This window comes from Lissotriton vulgaris, chromosome 4_2, assembly GCF_964263255.1.
Source record: "Lissotriton vulgaris chromosome 4_2, aLisVul1.2, whole genome shotgun sequence".
In the NCBI taxonomy this organism is placed as follows: domain Eukaryota; kingdom Metazoa; phylum Chordata; class Amphibia; order Caudata; family Salamandridae; genus Lissotriton; species Lissotriton vulgaris.
The window spans coordinates 11,631,930-11,657,580 of NC_141692.1; the positions used below are offsets into that span (position 1 = coordinate 11,631,930).

General features: G+C 46.1%; 1 protein-coding gene across 1 annotated transcript; it reads left to right on the forward strand.

The window, feature by feature from the left end:
- Positions 1-1,802: 1,802 nt before the first annotated feature.
- On the forward strand, positions 1,803-24,567 carry LOC147718126 (lymphocyte antigen 6E-like). Its single transcript, XM_086919197.1, has 3 exons — positions 1,803-1,982; positions 13,358-13,474; positions 24,383-24,567. The coding sequence occupies exons 1-3, from the start codon at positions 1,931-1,933 to the stop codon at positions 24,565-24,567; spliced, it is 354 nt and encodes a 117-aa protein (XP_086775323.1). The 5' UTR covers positions 1,803-1,930.
- The last annotated feature ends 1,084 nt before the right edge of the window (positions 24,568-25,651 follow it).

A 25,651-nucleotide genomic window follows, 5' to 3' on the forward strand; every position in this document is an offset into this window, starting at 1 on the left:
ATCATGGTTCTAACTATTCTCAAACTGAAGCTATATATTACAATCCTAATATAGCACAGTGAGCTATGACCTGTCCTCAAGGAGCTGCATTCTAACTGTGTGGTATAGCTTCCAAGGTTTTTCCCCACCCAGTCTTTCATTATCCTAATGCTGCTTCAAGGGGTTTGTTTGGGTGTGTAGAATGATGCACCGCAGACGAGTATTAAGGTAAGTATGAGTTCCTTTATTGGAGCAAGCAAGACAGCGTCCTATTTCCACCTGTCATTCTGCAACTGTCCCTCCCCCACTCATTCCCTTCCAGAACTCTCCTCCCGTTACCAGGATACCACAGGGTAGAAATAGAGGGGCTTATTTATGAGGTCTTGGGTCACTTTTACGCCGCCAGTGCATCACTTTTTTGTGATGCACCAGCGTCGTAAAAAATGTGCCTGTTTCGCCCTATTTACATAGTGACGCATTTAGGCAGATGTGTCACTTTGTAAACCCCGGTGCCACGTCATACCTGCATCAGGTATAATGTATGCAGAGTGGGCGTTCCCCGCATCAAAGGGTGGTAGAAGTGGCGCATTGAAATCTATCAGATTTCGGTGCAACATTTCTAGGGCGCCATTGCATCAAAACCTTACGCCTGTCTCATGTGCATTAAGGAAACGCCTCCCTCACATGTTACTGAAGTTGAGTCATGCTTGCGACACAACTCCAGCACTGTATGACTTTATTCCAGAAATCTACTCCGGTGACCAGGATACCACCGGGTAGAAATATATTCTTTTTAGTAACGCAAGCCCCGGTGGTGCATTCTGAATCCTAGTTGTGAGTTGGCATGCCTACCATACACTGCTCACTCGCAGGTGTGACGTCATTCTTCATCGTGTGATCCTCACTCTCTTATGTACCGTTCCCTGTAAACTGATTTGCACACCTATGAGCCCTTCTCTCTCTAGGATTTGTGTGGGGTGCAAAGAGCTCTGACACCCCACATTGCAGCAGCTTCAAGATGTCCTGAGGGTTTCATTTGTTTCCAGGGGCTTCGTTGCTTGAATTTTGTTCGCATGAAAGTGTCACTCTGAGTGACACATATTTGGTCACTGAATCCCACTCATAGTTACAGCAAGAGCATTCTGAACGCTGATATCTGCCTCTCTGTCGCCCTCGCGTGGCCGCAGTGGTCTCCCAGTCACTGCAGGGCATGTGTGAGGGAAGCCTCAGGTTGATCCTCAGTCCATCCGAGCAGTGTGATGACGTCACCGACAGAGTGACCTCCGATGCGTCGCCCACATGCAATGCGAGCGCCTCGAAGGTATGTGGCTGGAAACAAGAGCGCATCACCTACCCTGAGGGTAAAAGCAGTTGTATTTGTGCTTTTGTGTTTTTTATGCTCTGAAACTCCGGCTGTAACACCTTCTATGTGATAAAACCAATAATGCAGTTCAGCTGCTCGGAGCCCATGTCAATTCATACTTTCTAGCAACGGTGCTGTAAACCCTCCCTCGGCAGGGACAAGACACGTCTATCGGATGACGTCACGTGATCACAGCTGCTAAACCTGTCTCTCTGGTCCCAGCACCTGTCACCAAAACACACTGACAGGCACGAAACCGGACAGACAGACAGACATCAGCCGAGCAGTCTCGCTAGCGGAGTGCACGACATCACACACCCACACATACATTATCATTGCCTACAACTGGCACAGTCATACTACACATACACACCTCGCTCCCACTCACACGTCTATCACACACTGACATTACACATAGACCACGTGCAAAGGTCACACCCTGGCATTGCCCATGGACATGAAACACAGCTCGCATAGGCACACACACTGCTATTTCACAGAGAGCTCATAGAGAGACATCACACACAGGCGTCACCCACAGGCACACAAACATCTCCCACAATTCCACGGCTCCCTCAGGCTGCAAAGATGAAAGCTGATTTGATCTCCCTGCTGGCTGCTGCCCTCCTCATCGGCACAGGTGAGACTTTCATTATATTGTATAGTGTGTGTGTGTGTCAGTGCAGGGCTTGTCTCCCTGACAGTGCACTGTGGGTGTAACTGTGTTTGTGTCGGTGCCGGGCTTGTTCTGTGACAGTGCTCTGTGGTGTAGCTGTGTGTGTGTGTGTCAGTGCAGGGCTTGTCTCCCTGACAGTGCACTGTGGGTGTAGTTGTGTGTGTGTCAGTGCAGGGCTTGTCTCTATGACAGTGCACAGTAATGTGTCTGTGTGTGTGCGTCAGTGCAGGGTTTGTCTTTGTGACACTGCAATGTGGTGTAGCTGTGTGTGTGTGTGTGTGTGTCAGTGCAGGGCGTGTCTCTGTAAGAGTGCAATGTGGCGTAGCTGTGTGTGTGTCAGTGCAGGGCTTGTCTCCCTGACAGTGCACTGTGGGTGTAGATGTGTGTGTGTCAGTGCAGGGCTTGTCTCTATGACAGTGCACAGTAATGTGTCTGTGTGTGTGCGTCAGTGCAGGGTTTGTCTTTGTGACACTGCAATGTGGTGTAGCTGTGTGTGTGTGTGTGTGGGTCAGTGCAGGGCTTGTCTCTGTGACACTGCAATGTGGTGTAGCTGTGTGTGTGTCAGTGCAGGGCGTGTCTCTGTAAGAGTGCAATGTGGCGTAGCTGTGTGTGTGTCAGTGCAGGGCTTGTCTCCCTGACAGTGCACTGTGGGTGTAGATGTGTGTGTGTCAGTGCAGGGCTTGTCTCTATGACAGTGCACAGTAGTGTGGCTGTGTGTGTGTGTGTCAGTGCAGGGCTTGTCTCTGTGACAGTGCAATGTGGTGTAGCTGTGTGTGTGTCAGTGCAGGGCTTGTCTCTGTGACACTGCAATGTGGTGTAGCTGTGTGTGTGTCAGTGCAGGGCTTGTCTCTGTGACACTGCAATGTGGTGTAGCTGTGTGTGTGTCAGTGCAGGGCTTGTCTCTGTAAGAGTGCAATGTGGCGTAGCTGTGTGTGTGTCAGTGCAGGGCTTGTCTCCCTGACAGTGCACTGTGGGTGTAGATGTGTGTGTGTCAGTGCAGGGCTTGTCTCTGTGACAGTGCAAAGTGGCGTAGCTGTGTGTTTGTATCAGAGCAGGGCTTCTCTCTGTGACAGTGCACAGTAGTGTGGCTGTGTGTGTGTCAGTGCAGGGCTTGTCTCTGTGACAGTGCAATGTGGTGTAGCTGTGTGTGTGTGTCAGTGCAGGGCTTGTCTCTATGAAAGTGCACTGTAGTGTAGCTGTGTGTGTATCAGTGCAGGGCTTGTCTCTGTGACAGTGCAACGTGGTGTCGCTGTGTGTGTGTGTGTGTCAGTGCAGGGCTTGTCTCTATGACAGAGCACTGTAGTGTAGCTGTGTGTGTGTCAGTGCAGGGCTTGTCTCTGTGACTGTGCAATGTGGCGTAGCTGTGTGTTTGTGTCAGAGCAGGGCTTCTCTCTGTGACAGTGCAAAGTAGTGTGGCTGTGTGTGTGTCAGTGCAGGGCTTGTCTCTGTGACAGTGCAATGTGGTGTAGCTGTGTGTGTGTGTCAGTGCAGGGCTTGTCTCTATGACAGTGCACTGTAGTGTAGCTGTGTGTGTGTCAGTGCAGGACTTGTCTCTGTGACAGTGAAATGTGGCGTAGCTGTGTGTTTGTGTCAGAGCAGGGCTTCTCTCTGTGACAGTGCACAGTAGTGTGGCTGTGTGTGTGTCAGTGCAGGGCTTGTCTCTGTGACAGTGAAATGTGGTGTAGCTGTGTGTGTGTGTGTGTCAGTGCAGGGCTTGTCTCTATGACAGTGCACTGTAGTGTAGCTGTTTGTGTGTCAGTGCAGGGCTTGTCTCTGTGACAGTGAAATGTGGTGTAGCTGTGTGTGTGTGTGTGTCAGTGCAGGGCTTGTCTCTATGACAGTGCACTGTAGTGTAGCTGTTTGTGTGTCAGTGCAGGGCTTGTCTCTGTGACAGTGCAATGTGGTGTAGCTGTGTGTGTGTCAGTGCAGGGTTTGTCTCTATGACAGTGCACTGTAGTGTAGCTGTGTGTGTGTCAGTGCAGGGCTTGTCTCTGTGACAGTGCAATGTGGCGTAGCTGTGTGTGGGTCAGTGCGGGGCTTGTCTCAGTGACAGTGCACTGTGGGTGTAGATGTGTGTGTGTCAGTGCAGGGCTTGTCTCTATGACAGTGCACAGTAGTGTGTCTGTGTGTGTGCGTCAGTGCAGGGTTTGTCTTTGTGACACTGCAATGTGGTGTAGCTGTGTGTGTGTGTGTGTGTGTCAGTGCAGGGCGTGTCTCTGTAAGAGTGCAATGTGGCGTAGCTGTGTGTGTGTCAGTGCAGGGCTTGTCTCCCTGACAGTGCACTGTGGGTGTAGATGTGTGTGTGTCAGTGCAGGGCTTGTCTCTATGACAGTGCACAGTAGTGTGGCTGTGTGTGTGTGTGTCAGTGCAGGGCTTGTCTCTGTGACAGTGCAATGTGGTGTAGCTGTGTGTGTGTCAGTGCAGGGCTTGTCTCTGTGACACTGCAATGTGGTGTAGCTGTGTGTGTGTCAGTGCAGGGCTTGTCTCTGTGACACTGCAATGTGGTGTAGCTGTGTGTGTGTCAGTGCAGGGCTTGTCTCTGTAAGAGTGCAATGTGGCGTAGCTGTGTGTGTGTCAGTGCAGGGCTTGTCTCCCTGACAGTGCACTGTGGGTGTAGATGTGTGTGTGTCAGTGCAGGGCTTGTCTCTGTGACAGTGCAAAGTGGCGTAGCTGTGTGTTTGTGTCAGAGCAGGGCTTCTCTCTGTGACAGTGCACAGTAGTGTGGCTGTGTGTGTGTCAGTGCAGGGCTTGTCTCTGTGACAGTGCAATGTGGTGTAGCTGTGTGTGTGTGTCAGTGCAGGGCTTGTCTCTATGACAGTGCACTGTAGTGTAGCTGTGTGTGTATCAGTGCAGGGCTTGTCTCTGTGACAGTGCAATGTGGTGTCGCTGTGTGTGTGTGTGTGTCAGTGCAGGGCTTGTCTCTATGACAGAGCACTGTAGTGTAGCTGTGTGTGTGTCAGTGCAGGGCTTGTCTCTGTGACTGTGCAATGTGGCGTAGCTGTGTGTTTGTGTCAGAGCAGGGCTTCTCTCTGTGACAGTGCAAAGTAGTGTGGCTGTGTGTGTGTCAGTGCAGGGCTTGTCTCTGTGACAGTGCAATGTGGTGTAGCTGTGTGTGTGTGTCAGTGCAGGGCTTGTCTCTATGACAGTGCACTGTAGTGTAGCTGTGTGTGTGTCAGTGCAGGACTTGTCTCTGTGACAGTGAAATGTGGCGTAGCTGTGTGTTTGTGTCAGAGCAGGGCTTCTCTCTGTGACAGTGCACAGTAGTGTGGCTGTGTGTGTGTCAGTGCAGGGCTTGTCTCTGTGACAGTGAAATGTGGTGTAGCTGTGTGTGTGTGTGTGTCAGTGCAGGGCTTGTCTCTATGACAGTGCACTGTAGTGTAGCTGTTTGTGTGTCAGTGCAGGGCTTGTCTCTGTGACAGTGAAATGTGGTGTAGCTGTGTGTGTGTGTGTGTCAGTGCAGGGCTTGTCTCTATGACAGTGCACTGTAGTGTAGCTGTTTGTGTGTCAGTGCAGGGCTTGTCTCTGTGACAGTGCAATGTGGTGTAGCTGTGTGTGTGTCAGTGCAGGGTTTGTCTCTATGACAGTGCACTGTAGTGTAGCTGTGTGTGTGTCAGTGCAGGGCTTGTCTCTGTGACAGTGCAATGTGGCGTAGCTGTGTGTGGGTCAGTGCGGGGCTTGTCTCAGTGACAGTGCACTGTGGGTGTAGATGTGTGTGTGTCAGTGCAGGGCTTGTCTCTATGACAGTGCACAGTAGTGTGGCTGTGTGTGTGTGTCAGTGCAGGGCTTGTCTCTGTGACAGTGCACCTTTGCGTTTAGCAGAAAAAGTGTAAAAAAGATCAGCCCACAGGGAATAGATTCCCCAGAGCACAAAAAGGTCCTGGGAAGGGGGGGCACGTGGCCCCACTTCCTAAAAAATAAAAAATTAACAAAATGCTATAAGTTCCCGGGAGTCCCCGCCCCCTTTATCCACTGATCTGCAAATGCGCCTCCTGGCGCTCTCCTGGTTGGGGGTTGAAGTCCTCTTTAGTCCTGAAAAACATTTTTGGGAGCTTATAACTCCTAGGGCATGCAAAACATAATTACACTTGTCCTACATTTTAAATACCACCCACACTGCCCTATTAGCCTTTAAGGCTTAACTTAGGGGTGAACTATGATTATTAAAAAGGAAGGATTAGGCCTGGCAAACACTTTATTTACCATGCTGGAACAGCAGTTTTTTAAGCTGCTCCAAGGCTGCAATGGCAGGTTTGAGACATGTTTTACAGTACTACGTTAGTGGGTGCAGCAGTGAGTGTTGCAGCCACTTGTAACATTTAGTCCACAGGTCCTGGTTCATGTGCAACCATATACTAGGGATGTATAAGTAAATTGAATGTACCAATCGAGTATATATCAATTTTGCAATGTTTAAATGGAAGAGCACAAGCACTTTACTCTAATTAGAAGGAGTAAAGTACAAAGAATCCTAATGCCAACAACACAGGTTCAGTAAAAAAACGTAAAAATATTGGGTGACCCTGCAAACAGGCCCCGTTTCCAACATGAGAAATATGTAGCCTGAGGATCTTGAAGCAAGCGTCCCTCCCCTTTTTTCATGTTCTGTGGTCTATCCTCAGTGGGACTAGGAGGGAAACGCATATAGATGGAGAGAACAGCTGAAACGCAGCCAAGAATGAGACTAGCCTCTTGATATACAAAGGTGGAAATAGTAAGGGCCTCGTTTATGAGAAATGACACATCGCTGCGTGAAAGCAGTGATGCGTTACTTCTCAGTGCGCCCTCCTTGCGACATAATAGATGCATCATATTTAATGTATGACGCATCATGTCGCAAGGAAGTACAGATACGTCAGTATTTCTGACGTATCTGTAAGCGCAAAAGTAACGTATTGCTGGAGTGTGTCACAAAAATGACGCAACTCTGGCAATGTGTCCTTTCACCTAGGGCAAGGCCCATGTTGTGAGGCAGGCGCAAGATAAAGACGCAATGGCGTCCTAGAAGTGGCGCTTTTTGGCGGGGAACTCCCCCCTGCATACATTATACCTGACGCAGGTATAATGTAGCGCAGGGGTTTACAAAGTGACGCATCAGCTTAGATGTGTCACTTTGTAAATAGTGCGCAAACGAAGGCATGTTTTATGCCCCCGATGCGTCACAAAAAAGTGAGGCATCGGAAGCGCAAAACTGACGCAAGGCCTCATAAATGAGGCCCTAAATACTTTAGAACGTGGGTAAGTAGCACATCTTAGACTCAATGGGGAAAAGACAGAGGACCTGATCTTAGAAACCTACAGAACATGTGGTCTAAGGACTGGTGGCCAGACACGCTCGACTGTTGTCCATGTCCTGTATCCCATGGTAAAAATGTAAGGGTCATAGTGGACAATTCTCTTTCTCTGAGTCTGCAGATCAGCAGAACAGTGTCCATGTGCTTTGGGATCCTTAGGATCCTCAGGAAAATGTTGCAGTTTCTTACGCTTGCCTCATGCAAGCAGGCAGTTATTGCCCTAGTGATGTCCAAACTGGACTATTGTAATACCCTCTATTTGGGCATTAACAAGAGTATGGTGCAACGTTTGCAGCTGGTGCCGAATGCTGCTGCTAGGTTGGTGATGGACCTTCCAAAAGATCACTGTCTTGGCTTCTCTTGTGAGTTTCCATTGGCTTCCCTTGGATCGAAGAATTTTGTTTAAGACCCTTTGTCTGACCCACAATGCTTTCTATGGCCTTGGCCCAGACTCCATCAAAGGGCTGTTCCAGTTCTATGTTCCTACTAAGCAGCTTAGATCGGCGAGTAACAATCTGCTGATAGTTTCAAGTTTCAAGAAGGTTAGCTGGGGAAGTACGGCCTTTTCCATTGCCGCTGCTAGGCTGTGGAATTCCCTCCCTGATGATCTGCTGGGACAAGCACCCCATTCTCTTCCGCAAGGCTCTGAAGACCTGACCCTTTACTCAGATATTAGTTTAAGCATATTATCTTTATTCTGTAAAATTCTTGTTCCTGCAGCACCTTGATGCCCTGGGGCTAAGTTTGTGCTTTATAAATCCAATATTCATTAATTATAAATCCAATATTCAAGTAGTATTTACTCTGAGTTTCTCATACTGTATTTTCAATGCTGCAAGTTTGAGAGTTGTAGTAGTTTCCTAATCCATGTTGTAAAAATCAGCGTTGATGTGTAATGCTGGAAACATGGTTACAAAGAGTTTTCTTTTTGACATGCAGCATGGAAAAGATCCCCTTCACTACTACACCCCTAATTAATTTGTGCAATTGTATAAAACCTTGCACCCCATTTTACAGCTCACTGACTAATGTGATAGAATATCCTCACAGTGACCTAGAGCAGCTGCATGTACTGGGCGAAAGGGACCGGAGGGACGCAGTGGCAAAGTGTCCTGTGAGAGAGATGGGATGCTGAGAAGAGCATCTGAACCTTGAAAGTGTTAATACATCATCAGTGCATGTCCCCATGTGAAACCCCCTGTACTTGAATGTGAAAATGCATCTCATCAGTGCAGGTCTACATTGGAAGCCTCCTCTACCTTGAATGTGTTAGTACATCTCATCAGTGCAGGTCTGCATGTGGAACGTCTTTTACCTTGAATGTGAAGATACATCTCATCAGTGCAGGTCCACGTGAGGAGCCTCATGTACTGTTAATGTAGTCATACCTCTCATAGTGCAAGTCTTCATGAGGTGCACCCTGTACCTTGAATGTGTTAGTATATCTCATCAGTGCAGAATCAACATGAGGCGCACCCTGTACCTTGAATGTGTTAGTATACATCATCAGTGCAGGTCCTCATGAGGAGCACCCTGTCCCTTGAAGGCGCTAATACGTCTCATCAGTGCAGGTCTACATTGGAAGCCTCCTCTACCTTCAATGTGTAAATACATCTCATTAGTGTATGTCTGCAAGTGGAGCCTTCAGTACCTTGAAAGTGTTCATTCATCTCATAAGTGTGGGTGTGCATGAAGAGCTTCCTGTACCTTAAATGTGTTCATACATCTCATCAGTGCAGGTCCCCATGAGCAGCCTCCTGTGCCTTGAATATCTTTATACATCTCATCAGTGCAGGTCTGCATGCGGAGCCTCCTGTACCATAACTGTGTTCATACATCTCATCAGTGCAGGTCCACATGAGGAGCCTCTTGCATCTTGAATGTGTTCATACATCTCATCAGTGCAGGTCCATATGAGGAGCCTCCTGTACCATGAATGTGTTCATATATCTCATCAGTGCAGGTCTGCATGGGGAGCCTCCTGTACCATAACTGTGTTCATACATCTCATCAGTGCAGGTCCACATGTGGAGCCTCTTGCATCTTGAATGTGTTCATATATCTCATTAGGGCAGGTCCACATGAGGAGCCTCCTGTACCATAACTGTGTTCATACATCTCATCAGTGCAGGTCCACATGAGGAGCCTCTTGCATCTTGAATGTGTTCATATATCTCATTAGGGCAGGTCCGCATGAGGAGCCTCTTGTACCATGAATGTGTTAATACATCTCATCAGTGCAGGTCCACATGTGGAGCCTTCTGTACCTTGAATGTGTTCATACATCTCATCAGTGCAGGTCCACATGTGGAGCCTCTTGTATCTTGAATGTGTTCATATATCTCCCCAGTGCAGGTCCACATGTGGAGCCTCCTTTACCTTGAATGTGTTAGTACATCTCATCAGTGCAGGTCCACATGTGGAGCCTCTTGTATCTTGAATGTGTTCATATATCTCCCCAGTGCAGGTCCACATGTGGAGCCTCCTTTACCTTGAATGTGATAATACATCTCATCAGTGCAGGTCCACATATGGAGCCTCTTGTATCTTGAGTGTGTTCATATATCTCCCCAGTGCAGGTCCACATGTGGAGCCTCCTTTACCTTGAATGTGTTAATACATCTCATCAGTGCAGGTCCACATGTGGAGCCTCCTTTACCTTGAATGTGATAATACATCTCATCAGTGTAGGTCCACATGTGGAGCCTCTTGTATCTTGAATGTGTTCATATATCTCCCCAGTGCAGGTCCACATGTGGAGCCTCCTTTACCTTGAATGTGATAATACATCTCATCAGTGCAGGTCCACATGTGGAGCCTCTTGTATCTTGAATGTGTTCATATATATCCCCAGTGCAGGTCCACATGTGGAGCCTCCTTTACCTTGAATGTGTTAATACATCTCATCAGTGCAGGTCCACGTGTGGAGCCTCCTTTACCTTGAATGTGATAATACATCTCATCAGTGCAGGTCCACATGTGGAGCCTCTTGTATCTTGAATGTGTTCATATATCTCCCCAGTGCAGGTCCACATGTGGAGCCTCCTTTACCTTAAATGTGTTAATACATCTCATCTGTGCAGGTCCACATGTGGAGCCTCTTGTATCTTGAATGTGTTCATACATCTCACCAATGCAGGTCCACATGTGGAGCCTCTTGCATCTTGAATGTGTTCATATATCTCATTAGGGCAGGTCTCCATGAGCAGCCTCCTGTACCTTGAATGTGTTCATACATCTCATCAGTGCAGGTCCACATGAGGAGCCTCTTGCATCTTGAATGGGTTCATATATCTCATCACTGCAGGTCCACATGTGGAGCCTCCTTTACCTTGAATGTGTTAATACATCTCATCAGTGCAGGTCCACATGAGGAGCCTCTTGTATCTTGAATGTGTTAATATATCTCATCAGTGCCGGTCCACATGAGGAGCCTCCTGCATCTTGAATGTGTTCATTTATCTCATCAGTGCAGGTCCACATGTGGAGCCTCTTGTATCTTGAATGTGTTCATATATCTCATCAGTGCAGGTCCACATGTGGAGCCTCTTGTATCTTGAATGTGTTCCTATATCTCATCAGTGCAGGTCCACATGTGGAGCCTTTTGTATCTTGAATGTGTTCATATATCTCATCAGTGCAGGTCCACATGTGGAGCCTCTTGCATCTTGAATGTGTTCATATATCTCATCAGTGCAGGTCCACATGAGAAGCCTCTTGTATCATGAATGTGTTCATATATCTCAGTAGGGCAGGTCCACATGAGGAGCCTCCTGTACCTTGAATGCGTTTATTCATCTCATCAGTGCTGATTCGCATGAGGCGCCTCCTGCACCTTAAATGTGTTAATACATGTTATGTTATGTTATGTTATTGGTGGTTTTGTAGCGCGCTCAATTACTCAGTGGTATCCTTGCGCGTAAGAGGCAGATAGGCATCAGAAGAGTGAGGGAAGCTAGACCGTCATTTGAAAGAGGTGGGTTTGAGTGCTTTTTTAAAAAGGTTGAAATTCTGAGTGACGCGGAGTGCCAGAGGGAGGGTGTTCCAGGCAACAGCCGCCTTTCCAGCAATGGAGGGTCCACCCAGGCGTGTGCGTATGAAGCGGGGGACAACCAACAGGTGTTGGGAAGCTGACCTGAGGCGACGGTTAGGTGAGTACCGGGAGAAACGTTTCCGCAGATACAAAGGTCCCAGATCATGGATGGCTCTATGGACGAAAGTAAGGGATTTAAACAGAACCCGTTGGGCAACAAGGAGCCAATGCAGGTCGCGCAGGTGTTGTCGGACACTGGACTTCCGTGAGATGTTAAAAAGAAGTCTGGCCACTGCGTTCTGTATAATCTGAATGCGTTTGGTTAGGTAGGCCGGACTACCAATGAACAGAGCATTCCGTAATCGAGGTGGGAAAGAATGAGTGCCCTTGCCACTGTTTCTTTGGCCGTCCTCAGAAGTAAAGGGAAAAATCCCCAAAGAGCTTTGAGAGTGCTGAAGCAGCCGCAAGTACGTTTTTTATGTTCTCATCGAATTTTAGGTTTTCCCCAAACCAAACCCATAGGTTCTTTGCTGGTTTGCCATCGGAATTAGGGTGGTAAATCCGAGGGCCACAGGGATTCTCTGAAGTTAGGAGGGAACTGCCCATAGAGTAAGATTTCTGATTTGTCTTCGTTGCATTTTAGCTGGGCAAGGGCAAGCCAGTTGAAGACTGAGGAAAGACAGGCCTGGACCGATGAGACGTCCAGATCCGTGCCTGGCCACGTGAATAGCAACTGTGTGTCACCTGCATAGGCTATTATTTTAGCGCCCAATCCCACAGCAAGAGATATCAAGGGGGTCAGGCATATATTAAATAGCAGAGGACTTAAAGTGGACCCCTGCGGCACCCGGTCGCAAGGAGTTTAGCCGAGGAAGAATAGGGGGTAACCACACCTGCTGCGTCCGATTAACAAAAAACGAAGCCAACCATTTTAAAGCAGAACCAGTGATGCCAATGGCTGTCAGCCGAGTGAGCAAAAGCTGATGAGGTACCGTATCAAAAGCGGCAGGGAGGTCTAATATTATCAGAGCCACTCTGCCACCAGAATCTAGATATTCTCTGATGGCCTCAGATATTTCAACCAGGGCTGACTCAGTGCTGTATGCAGCTCGAAACCCAGAATGAGCGGGATGGAGAGCACGGGACGCTTCAGCAAAGGCATCAAGCTGACGAAATGCGATCTTCTCACATATTTTAGCTAGCACTGGCAGCAGGGAGATGGGCCGATAATTGGCTGGGACTGCAGAATCCAAACCAGATTTTGTAAGGAGAGGCAGGAGTTTAGCCTGTTTCCAACAATCAGGAACTCTAGCAGTCCGAAAGGAGAGACTGATAATCTCCGAAACCTCGGCACAAACTACCTCAGCTACCCCACCAAGAACAGGGCAAGACAGGGGACAGCGGGTGACCCAGACTTCATGGATTTCAGAACAGCTAGGATGCCTGCCTCAGTTGGGGGAGAGAAATCTCTGAAAACCTGAGTGGGGAGGGAGGAGATTGAGGGTGGGCCATAACCTGGGCCTTCCGCCCGGAACAAGTGGAGCGAAGGCTAGTCTGAATCTCAGCTATTTTATTTGTGACAAAAGAGGTCAGAATCTCACACCATTGTGCGGAAGAGGGGACCGTTGGTTGTGCGGCACACAGGGAAAGAAAGCTCTTGACAATAGTATACATTACATAAATGCATGTCCACATGAGGAAGCCTCCTGTCTCTTGAATGCATTACACATCTCATCTGTGCAGATTCACACGAGGAGCCTTGTGTACCTAGAATGTGCTGATATATCACATTAGTACAGATTCACATGAGAAGAACACCTCAGTTACTCAGAGGGTACTATACCCCCGTAGCAGCAGCCTGCCCTATGATAGAGCAAACGCTGATCCCATCTACACAGGTGAATTATAGGTTATTGTTGTAAAGGCTCCAAGAGGGCACATTGCATGGAAGCTGAGAGTGGGGGTCATGAGCATGACTTTACATTTTTTAATAGTTTTTTCTTTTCTTTTTTCAGCCCATTCTCTACAGTGCTACACATGCAGGAATGCACCGAACAGTACAGCCTGCAACACCGTCACAAACTGCTCTATACCTGCAAGCGGGTTCTGCATGAAAGTGGTGGACAGAGGAGGTGAGCTCGGCCAGATGCTGAAATACAAATACTGTAAAATTTTCAACCCCAAAGTTGCAAAATTAAAATGGTGCAAGACACATTATAAGTGACACAGTGAGATGTAAGATGTATCTTAAAGATCTTATCAGTTTCATTGCACTTGAAATATTTTGTCTTTTGACGAGCTGTGAAGCTTATGCCTGTGTAAATTTTAAATAAGCAGGCACAAGTCACAACATTTCTGAAATTTACAGTACACAAAATTAATCAAATTGCTAAAGATTTTGCATTAGACAACTATGCATACTTTCTTTACCTGGGTGTGCAAGAGGCCCACCAACACGTGTTCTACTCAAACCCGTCCATTATGGGATTTTCACAAAAATGTTTAACATGACCGCTTGTGTAAAAAAAAAAATATGCTACAGGATACTAGCAAATTACATTTCACTATAAAAGTGTAATTTGAAAAACTTTACAATAAACTTCACCAGGAAGAAATCTGATTTGATTTTTACCAACCTTGATGTAGGCCTGTTTTTACATAAGTACATTTGTGTGTATATGAGTGCCTGCATGTTCTTGAAAATATCAATGCACATCAAACTCCTCACCCACACCTACAAATCCCTCAACAACATCGGACCCAAATACCTCAATGAGAGAGTCTCCTTCCACGTACCCAGGAGGAACCACTGCTCTGCCGACCTCTCCCTGGCAGCGGATCCCGCATCCGCAGAAACAGAGCAGGCAGGAGAGCTTTCTCCTGTATCACAGCCAAGACCTGGAACAAGCTCCACGTGAACATCAGATGCTCCCCGACACTGCACACATTCAAGAAGGACCTCAAGACCTGGCTCTTCAACTGATCCAGAGCTGCTACACGCCCTCCTCCCCAGCGCCTTGAGACCCTCACGGGTGATTAGCACACTTTACAATCCCCCTGTTTGATTGCTTTATTGATTGATTGATTGTTTCTAAATGCAGGAATTTCTGTATGTCTTTGCATGTTTGTGTGTTTGCATGCAAATTCATGTTATTGTGTGTGGGTGTTCACCTTTTCTGTTCATATATTTGTATGTGCATGTGTTTGCTTGCTTTAGCATACGTGAGAACAATATGCTTTCATGTCGCTTCCCTAGAGGTTGAGATGCAATGGGCTCCTTGAAGCCTCCATCTCTTCTCTGTGCTAGATGTACAGCAGCAATGGGCTCCTCGAAGCCTTCATCTCTTCTCTGTGCTAGACGGACAGCAGCGATGGGCTCCTCGAAGCCTCAATCTCTTCTCTGTGCTAGACGTACAGCAGCGATGGGCTCCTCGAAGCCTCCATGTCTTCTTTCTGATAGATGTACAGCAGCAGTGGGCTCCTTGAAGCCTCCATCTCTTCTGTCCTAGATAGACAGCATCAATGGGCTCCTCGAAGCCTCCATCTCTTATTTGTGCTAGATGTACAGCATCAATGGGCTCCTCGAAGCCTCCATCTCTTCTCTGTGCTAGATGTACAGCAGCAATGGGCTCCTCGAAGCCTCCATCTCTTCTCTCTGCTAGATGTACAGCAGCAATGGGCTCCTCAAAGCCTCCATCTCTTCTCTGTGCTAGACGTACAGCAGCACTGGGCTCCTCGAAGCCTCCGTCTCTTCTCTGTGCTAGATGGACAGCAGCAATGGGCTCCTCGAAGCCTCCATCTCTTCTCTCTGCTAGATGGACAGCAGCAATGGGCTCCTCGAAGCCTCCATCTCTTCTCTGTGCTAGATGTACAGCAGCAATGGGCTCCTCGAAGCCTCCATCTCTTCTCTCTGCTAGATGTACAGCAGCAATGGGCTCCTCGAAGCCTCCATCTCTTCTCTGTGCTAGATGGACAGCAGCGATGGGCTCCTCGAAGCCTCCATCTCTTCTCTGTGCTAGATGTACAGCAGCAACGGGCTTCTCAAAGCCTCCATCTCTTCTCTGTGCTAGATGTACAGCAACAATGGGCTCCTCGAAGCCTCCATCTCTTCTCTGTGAGCAGGAGAGCAGTCAAAATATGGATTTTTTTATATTGACATACAGGAACATCAAGTTTTTTATATCGTAATGACAGAATTTCGATGTCAAGAATATCTTATCATTATTATTATTATTATTATTCTGAGTTTTACATAGCGCCTGGTTACCATTAGGCATCCCAGCGCTCTTTGACCAGAATTTCGAGCTTAAGGTAAGTAATATCGTTTTTTTTATATCGAAGTAATATCGATGTTAATAATATCAAAGTAAGTAATATTGTTAGCAAACATTTTTTGTAATTAATTTTTATAATTTGATTAATTTATAAATATATTAATTAAAAATAATGTATTATTATTTTTATATATTTTTATTGTTAATGCACTGTTAATTAATTTTTAATTGATGATTACATTTCATTAATTGATAAATAAAATTAATTATGTTTATTTTTATGTGTAGCGGGTTGTTTTTTATGGGGGAATAGGGTGGGAAGTAATTTTATTTTGAAGTGAAGTAGTGTGGCTCACTCACTGGTTAGAGGCGGCAGACCCGAGAGCAGAGGATGGCCCGGGAACAGGGTTCGATTCCCGGCACGGCAGGTTTCTGGACCAGGGTCAGCGGACTCGATAATTCTCTCGCCTCGGTGCCCACTCTGATCAGCGATCACACTCGGCAACTATGGGCATTAGCTTGCCTCATCTTCACTAACGGCCCCACCAGACCGCTGGGGATGCCTGGTCTCACCCTGGAGATACCCATTAAGGGACCATCTCTCAGGGAAGCCAGGAAGGGTTTCGCAGCGGTCGAAGCGCCTTGGGACCCTACGGGTAAGTAGTGCGCTATATAAATGCCTATACATTTACATTTACATTTACATTTTATTTAAATAAATATTAATTTTATTTTATTGTTATTTATAATTCATTTCTGAGTTAATTACTTTTTTTATGTTTTTTATTTTTCAATACTTATTTAATTAATAAGTACGTTAATGTAACCCCTATGCTATGCAACACTTTCCCTACTGTTGCACTCACTGGAGTGGGAATAGTAATTTTCATCCCTACGCTGTCCAACATTTTAACTACTGTTGCACTGTTTGGAGCTGGAATAGTAATTTTATTAACTCTGCTATGTAATATTTTCTGTATTATTTTAGTTAATGTAGTATATATTTAATACTAAAAAGAGTAAAACAAAATGATTTTCAAAAAATTTGTTATAGATATATATATTTTTTATATTATCTTTTTATGTATATAGATGTATTTATAATTTAAATGATATTTGAAAAACAGTTATAATTTATTAAGTTAAGTATTAGAAATTATTAGCAAGTGTATATTATATATTATGTGTATATGTTTAATTAATGTTTACATTATATATATTATAATGTTTAAAGATTTTAAAAATATTTTTTAACAATTTTTCTTTAATTATATTTATTATTGACTTTATTTGACATTATTTGTTTAACAAAAAAAACAATATTTTTAGCAAAGATATTTTTGACATCAATATTATTTTTACGATATTTTTGTACTTACCATAATGTACATAGGATGTTGATATTCTTGACTTCGATATTGTTGCGTCGATATTTCTGTAGGTCAATTTTCTGTCCATCGATATTCTGTCAAACATTCCTCCTCCGAAAGACTGTATCTCTAGTCCATGGTAGATGTGCAGCAGCAATGAACTCCCCAAAGCCTCCATCTCTTCTTTGTGCTAAATGTACAGCAGCAATGTGTTCCTCCGAAGCCTCCATCTCTTCTCTGTGCTAGATGTACAGCAGCAATGCTCTTCCCCGAAGCCTCCATATCTTCTCTGTGCTAGATGGACAGCAGCATTGGGCTCCTCGAAGCCTCCGTCTCTTCTCTGTGCTAGATGGACAGCAGCAATGGGCTCCTCGAAGCCTCCATCTCTTCTCTGTGCTAGATGTACAGCAGCAATGGGCTCCTCGAAGCCTCCATCTCTTCTCTGTGCTAGATGGACAGCAGCAATGGGCTCCTCGAAGCCTCCATCTCTTCTCTCTGCTAGACGTAGAGCAGCAATGGGCTCCTCGAAGCCTCCATCTCTTCTCTGTGCTAGATGTACACCAGCAATGGGCTCCTCGAAGCCTCCACCTCTTCTTTGTGCTAGATGTACAGCAGCACTGGGCTCCTCGAAGCCTCCATCTCTTCTCTGTGCTAGATGGACAGCAGCACCGGGCTCCTTGAAGCCTCCATCTCGTCCTGTGCTGGATGTACAGCAGCAATGGTCTCCTCGAAGCCTCCATCTCTTCTCTGTGCTAGATGGACAGCAGCAATGGGCTCCTCGAAGCCTCCATCTCTTCTCTGTGCTAGATGTAAAGCAACAATGGGCTCCTTGAAGCCTCCATCTCTTCTCTGTGCTAGATGTACAGCAGCAATGGGCTCCTCGAAGCCTCCATCTCTTCTCTGTGCTAGATGTACAGCAGCAATGGGCTCCTCGAAGCCTCCATCTCTTCTCTGTGCTAGATGGACAGCAGCAATGGGCTCCTCGAAGCCTCCATCTCTTCTCTGTGCTAGATGTAAAGCAACAATGGGCTCCTTGAAGCCTCCATCTCTTCTCTGTGCTAGATGGACAGCAGCAATGGGCTCCTCGAAGCCTCCATCTCTTCTCTGTGCTAGATGTACAGCAGCAATGGGCTCCTCGAAGCCTCCATCTCTTCTCTGTGCTAGATGGACAGCAGCAATGGGCTCCTCGAAGCCTCCATCTCTTCTCTCTGCTAGACGTAGAGCAGCAATGGGCTCCTCGAAGCCTCCATCTCTTCTCTGTGCTAGATGTACACCAGCAATGGGCTCCTCGAAGCCTCCATCTCTTCTCTGTGCTAGATGGACAGCAGCGATGGGCTCCTCGAAGCCTCCATCTCTTCTCTGTGCTAGATGTACAGCAGCAATGGGCTCCTCGAAGCCTCGATCTCTTCTCTGTGATAAATGTACAGCAGCAATGGGCTCCTCCGAAGCCTCCATCTCTTTTCTGTGCTAGATTGACAGCAGCAATGGGCTCCTCGAAGCCTCCATCTCTTCTCTGTGCTAGATGTACAGCAGCAATGGGCTCCTCGAAGCCTCCATCTCTTCTCTGTGCTAGATGGACAGCATCAATGGGCTCCTCGAAGCCTCCATCTCTTCTCTCTGCTAGACGTAGAGCAGCAATGGGCTTCTCGAAGCCTCCATCTCTTCTCTGTGCTAGATGTACACCAGCAATGGGCTCCTCGAAGCCTCCATCTCTTCTCTGTGCTAGATGGACAGCAGCAATGGGCTCCTCAAAGCCTCCATCTCTTCTCTGTGCTAGATGTACAGCAGCAATGGGCTCCTCGAAGCCTCCATCTTTTCTCTGTGCTAGATGTACAGCAGCACCGGGCTTCTCAAGGCCTCCATCTCTTCTCTGTGCTAGATGTACAGCAGCAATGGGCTCCTTGAAGCCTCCATCTCTTCTCTGTGCTAGATGGACAGCAGCAATGGGCTCCTCGAAGCCTCCATCTCTTCTCTGTGCTAGATGTGCAGCAGCAATGGGCTCCTGGAAACCTCCATCTCTTCTCTGTGCTAGATGTACAGCAGTAATGGGCTCCTCCTGTGATCGTTGCGTGAGGCTACTGGTAAAGGGGGGTCTCGGCGCGGACCCCTGAAGTCCACTTCCCAGAGCGTTTACCTGTTGGAGGCTCTGACTCTATCCGGGTGTCTGAATTGTGCATCGTACTGGCTTGGTCAGAAATTGCCCCCATTGCATGGCACGGTTTGCTTATGGACGAGACATACGGAGCGGTTTGCATCCGGAAATGATTCAATCAGCGATTTCACATTTCTCTCATCATACTTGCTCGCTCGTACAGCTGTATGAGTTGGTCGGAAAACACATGTATGGCTTGCAATTTTTCTGGTGGATCAAGTTTGGAGCCCTTCCGAGCGAGATTGGAATAGGCCCCTAAGTGTACAATACAAATATACAAAAAACTTAGCAAAGCATGTGTGTAGCCTCTGAAGTCCTCAGCTGCATGGTACAGCAGCGCATAGTTGTATAGCCACACCAAAATGCACACGGACGTGCAGCAATGCCACCATTTCAGCCCCCTCTACACCAAATGAGCACTAGACCATCCTAAGGACTGGTGTTAACACCAATTCATAGCTCCCTAATCTACAAAATACCCAAATCTGTAGTTAAATCATCTAATCATATTTAAATGCTCAACAGATTAAAATAATTTGTTATGTAGAAAAGATATTTTAACACGTATATGTTCATACATTTTTCTTCTTACCCGTTTGCAATATAATCCAATTATCATATGGTTTCTTAAAAAAAAAATAATTGGTGTCTTTAACATGTGGTCATTTTATACAACAAAACGACTTTTGTTGGAATTCTCTCTACATTACAATTATAACAACCATGATAGTTACTTCTAAACCCCTTGACCATCCAACCTCACATAATTTAGGAGAATCGTGAGGTAATCTTTTCTTACCAAAGTATTTATTGTACTTGTTTATGGGGAACACTTGAGATCCCATATTTTGTATTTCTTAGGGGTCCCACACAATTGTTTGTTAGATGGTGGCGATTTCATGGGACTACTCAAGTAAAAATGTGTAACTGATTTGCTTTTGGCACTAATGTTTCTCTATTTTTGTCCTATTGAAGTGGATTGAAGTCAATGCCTGGTTGACAATGTCACCAAAGATCAAATAGAGAGGCAATACCATATTTATTCCACAGTCAATATACTTTATTGTTGGTATCATGCTACTTTTGGGAATTGTGGTTGAGTTCTGAGGTGATTTTACCCTGTGAAAATTGCTGATCCTCTCCTGGTATTTGATGAACAATGTTTGAGAGAGAACAACTTTCTCTCATAAATTTCCTATCCAAGTTATTGATGGTGATCCTGTAGCTAAAATGGTGACACATTTCCAATGAGTCACAAATATGTTCTTCAGACATGTGAGGTAAGAATCTGAACCGCTCGCTGAGTCAAACACGCACCTCAACCAGCGTCAGCATCTCTAAGTGGAGTCACCTGTGTTTCAAAGAAGCTTCACACAGTGTTCTGATGAGCAACTGCAGCAAAAGCCTTGTATTTTCATGACTATCATAAGGCCCATCTAAAGACCAAGGGGCCCATTAGGATGGCGGGCGGATTGCCCCGCCAGACAATCCGCCCGCCATCCTCTTCATAATCCCCCCGCCATATTAGTATGGCGAGGGGGACAACGGCGGACGGAAAGACCGTCCACCGCTTTTCTGCCCCGGTCGCCCTGCGGCCGGGGCGGACAAGGTTAAATATGGTGGCGGTGCCTATTAGACACCGCCAGCCATATTACGATGGGCCAGGACAGATGCCTTTCTGTGGCGACAAGGCATGCGTCTTCACTTTGGGGGAAGGAGGGGCGGGGGATGCACACAGGGGGGTACCTGTGCTACACCCTTGCATTTGCATATACAATGCGGTAGGCACCGCGCGGTGCCTGCCGCTTTGTGTATGCAAATGAATACATGCATTTATAGCATTGTGGCGGGCGGTGCAGAGAGGACCGCCTGCCACAATGATATAAATGCAGGATGCGCCCGCCACTGTGGCGGGCGCATCCTAATACTCCCCACGGGACCCAGACCCTTATGGGGGGTGGTCCTGAATTCCAATAGGATGCCGGGCAGACTAAGTCCGCCCATCATCCTAATGACCCCCCAATTGCTGGAATTAGAGCTGCATAACGGAAATCCTTTACAATGGTGCAGACTGCAGTATATGAATGCAATTGGAGGTTTTATTTTGACATACAATATTATGGTTAGTGCTAAAGTCTAAAGAGAGGACACACTTTCTATTATTTCTCAACAATCTTCCTTCTCCATGTCAGTAAAAAGGGCTGGAGAAAATGATGGATGGAATGATTGAATTAATGCAAACCACTGGTAATTACTCTGGCCCCATCCCATTTATTACTTTTTGCCCACTGTGCCTTCTCAGACTTGACCCAACCATATACAAAGTGGGTTTGATCCTACTCCAATACGTCCAGCCCAAACTGCCAAGCAAAGTCCTCCTGAACCGGAACATAAGTCACCCCAGACCAGTAAGTAAGAAAAGTTTATTGACAGTTCAATTAATGAAAATCATTAAAGTTAAATAAGCCTAATTAGAACAGTATATGTTACAGTGCAAGGTGCAGTTTTTAAGTGCAATATGCTATCTCCTCGGCCTGGTGTTACACCTTAGCTCAGGGTCAATGCTCACCAGTAAAATTATTGATTCAAAATCCGATCTGATGTTCTTGGGCTATCGGTGGGTGGCCCTTATTGTGCACTTCTTTTGCGTTTAATGGAAGGATATGCTTCTGCCGCCTTGGAGTGATAAAAAGTGCCTTGAGCTGATTACACTCTGGGTTCAGTTTAAGAAACACCATGCTGGTTTTGATATTTTACGTCTGAGCCTTTCGAGGGACTATGAGATCTGGGGCCAATCTTCGAGTGCTGATCTGTTTAAATGTGTAGACTTTGCCACTCTTGCAAGGTTGCGAACCTTGGTTTCAGTAAAGCATACGTCCGCGGCCTCCTTACAAGTCCTCTCACCCTTGGCCCTGAAGATGGGGCGAACCAAGCAGGGGCAGTGCTTAATTTGTATAAAACGTAGTGCCGGGGCTCTCGACAGGAGGACTATAGAGCTTGTACCATCTGTTGCCCCTGGAAGCACTGCCAATGACAGCACCAACATACAAGTAATCATTCCACTCTTAAAAGTGTGTCCATTCATACTATACCAAGCCACAGAAGCTATAAGAATGGCTTTGGGGGCAAATACTAATAACTGGAAATTGACAGAATAAACAGAAGTTGTGCTCGTACCTAAATTGGCAGACCCCACTACCATGTAGCAGACAGTCATAAGCCCTAGTGCTGGCAATTAAGTGCTAGTGCTAAGCATCGGATAGCACCTGCACAAATTAAGCACTGAGCAGGGGAGATCTTCAGCCAGTTTGGGACAAACACACAAGTGCAACCAAGACTCCTTGTGGTATGAGCATGGCCTGCAGGATGCTACTTCCCCCTTCCGAGCCCAAGCTGGGTACGAATCAGTGATTCCTAATGCGATGAGCCTCATGTAGAGTTTTTCCTCTGAGCCTGAGCTGACCCAGAAACCCAGGCCAGTTTGACTCCAATGGGACCTCTTCAGTGGAGTGCAGCTTGGTTCCAGTGCTACAGTGAGCACCAGACACGTGTCTGGGCATACTTGTCACACTTAAGAATAGAAAAAGAGATGAATAGAAAGCTTGAATTAATATTCACCACTGGTAATTACTTGGGGGAGTAGGTGTGCCTAGAAGTGGATTCCATGCTCACTGTACCTTTGGGATCTGTTATGTTATGATAAAAGTAATTTGTAGAGCGCACGTTTGCCAGTGGGTTTCTTGGCGCTGAGAAGGACGGCAGTTGATTAAGAGTGAATAACTTCAATTAAGCGCTTGAGTAAATAGTCAGGTCTTAAGTAACTTTCTAAACTCAGTGTAAGAGCCAGCAGTGCACAAATTGGAAGGGAGGGTATCCCAAAATTGGGGGGCCAGGGTCGTATATCTGAGACCTCCATGTTTCTTACGTTTAAAACTGTGGGGAACCAGCATATTTTTATTTGAACGTGGGTCACGAGCTGGAGTGTATCTCTGTGTTTTAGAAGCAATGAAGGTGGGTCCACGTCTGGGTTACACAACCATGGCCCTAGTAAAACTTTAATCCATTAACACCTTGTGTGAGATCATATAGTTATCTATCATAACATTGATGCATCAATACAGTGTCACTGAAGTATGTTGCAAGTGCAGTCTCATAGCCCAGGTCTCCTCTCTAAAGTTATCTACACTGTGACTGTCAAGTAACTGCATCTATTGATGGGTGGCTGACAGTAGACTACAGTATTTCCAAGCCAGGGAGGTCTTTCTTTTGTTTTGGCACCTTTGGTGGCTGTTTGGAATAGGTGAAAAAACTTAATTTGAAAGTAAGCTAGCGCACTTTGTGTGAGTGTGTGTGTGTGCGTGTATGTGTGATGATTGTGTACACATGTGTGCACATGTGTATATCTCTATGGCCAACAATGTGAAAGTGGGTGTGTGTATGTGTCTATGCGTGGGGATCTTACTAGAGTCTTGGGACAGATTTCATTTCACACAACAAGGGCACTTGCTGTGCTGCTCTGCGTGAAAGGGAGACTACAAGAATGCACCAAACTTATAAGCCATGGCACACTTACACACTCCGTCAGTGCTGGCGCACTCTGTGTTGCTTAGCACTAATGCTGGCAGCCTTGCACAATGGTGCAAGGGTGACTGCTTTACGATAATTGTGGTATTTGTGATATTTGTGGTAATTGTGAGATTGTGGTAACCTTCCTGCATGAAAACAATCCTTAGAGGCCTATTCCTCTTCCGATTGCACTGCAGAATGCAGCACATATGGGAAGCTGAAGTAAGAAGGAGAAATAATGATATCACTCCTCGTTACGCCTCTATCGTGTTGGTGACCCATTGTGGCACACATCCAGCCATACCAGTCTTTATAAATCTGGGTTTGGTTCAAAGTACATTGGTGTATGCATGTGAACGCCCATCCTCCACTCACGTAACACTTACCAGATGCAAAGTAACGCAAGGTGATGCTATGCACTGCGTTGAGTTACTTCGGATTTGCTGACCCACACAAAGCCACAGAAAGTGGCTCTGCATGGCTTAGCAAAATGACAACAAGGACTGTGTGTCACTGTTGTGCCACAAAAGTGATGCAAGCCAGACACAAAATATTAGTGAAGGTAGGGCCCTGTGTTTATGGTAAGAGTAGGACATGGTGCTCAGAAAGTAGTGGATTGTACCATGATTCTCTGGCTTGTAAGTCCTTTCTGAATAACCTTTCTTTGTTTCTGTACAGACAACACAACTGTAAGCAAGAGCTGTGAAGCACTATGCAGGGATGTCTCTGGAACTGCAGGAGGGGTTTACAGTTTGTCTTACTGCTGCACTTCTGACCTGTGCAACGGAGCAAGCAGTGTGGGGTTCACCAGCACAGCGATCTCCCTAGCAGCAGGGGTTGGCTGTCTACTGCTCAGAGTCTAGATTTAAGGTAAGATGGGGTCACTGAGACATGCCACCTTCACTTGGGATGTTCAGACAAACAGGAGTCTCAAGGATGCTAGAGAGTCCTGGATACTATGAAAGTAAGGTTCTGTTCCTTATCTCTGCACTCAGCCAAGGACCCAAGTCCATGGTTCTCATCCTTGCTGAAACCACACACAGATTTATAGAAGGACATTTCTGTGTTTTTGAAAAACAAATAAACCTACATTCAAGATTTCAATGGAGAAAAGAGTGGGGCAAACACTGATTGAAGATTGAAGGGGGAGCTTTGCTTTGGATGACTGTCAGAGGTGTAACAATGAGCACTTCTTGTTTTTAAATAAACAAGAAGAGGGCTCCTGTGTAATAGGCCACACCAGGGAAACAGGGGAAGCTAAAGGCATGAAGGAAAAAGAAAAAAACCTGCCCGGCCACCTCGCCTTCCCTTATGGTTGCTAAAGAGTCCTCTCAAAGCCTCCCTCTATGGATTGGTGACGTTACAACGCAGGCTATTACAACGCCTGCTGTTACAACGCGGTTATTACATCGCATACCACTACAACGCATAGTGCTTTTAAGCGCTGGATAGTGATTTTTTTAATTTACTATTCCAAGTCCAGTCCCCATGGATAGTAGGGAAGGTGTTGGATAGTAAATTAAATATATTCCCTATCCTAGAGCGCCCCCCAGCGCAATGCGTTGTAATGGTTTGCGTTGTAATGGTTGCGTTGTAATGGTAGTGCGTTGTAATAAATGCGTTGTAAGTGATGTTTCCCCCCTCTATATATATATTATCATACATCTTTGGTGCACAAATCGAAAAATCACTTTTAATATTTTAGTTTATTCTCAACAATGTTATTTATTCTATTTTAATTCATACAGATATAAATACAATCATCAACATAAGAAAGACAACATTCCTTTTTGAAAATATATCAGTCCTTTGTAACTTCCAATACACAAATTATATTAAAGGAGTAGTATCCGTGGTCTGGATAAGAGACAACACCCACCCTCTGACCACTGAGATCATCTGTCACAGCAAACATACCTCAATCAACCACAAAAGCACAGTTTTACA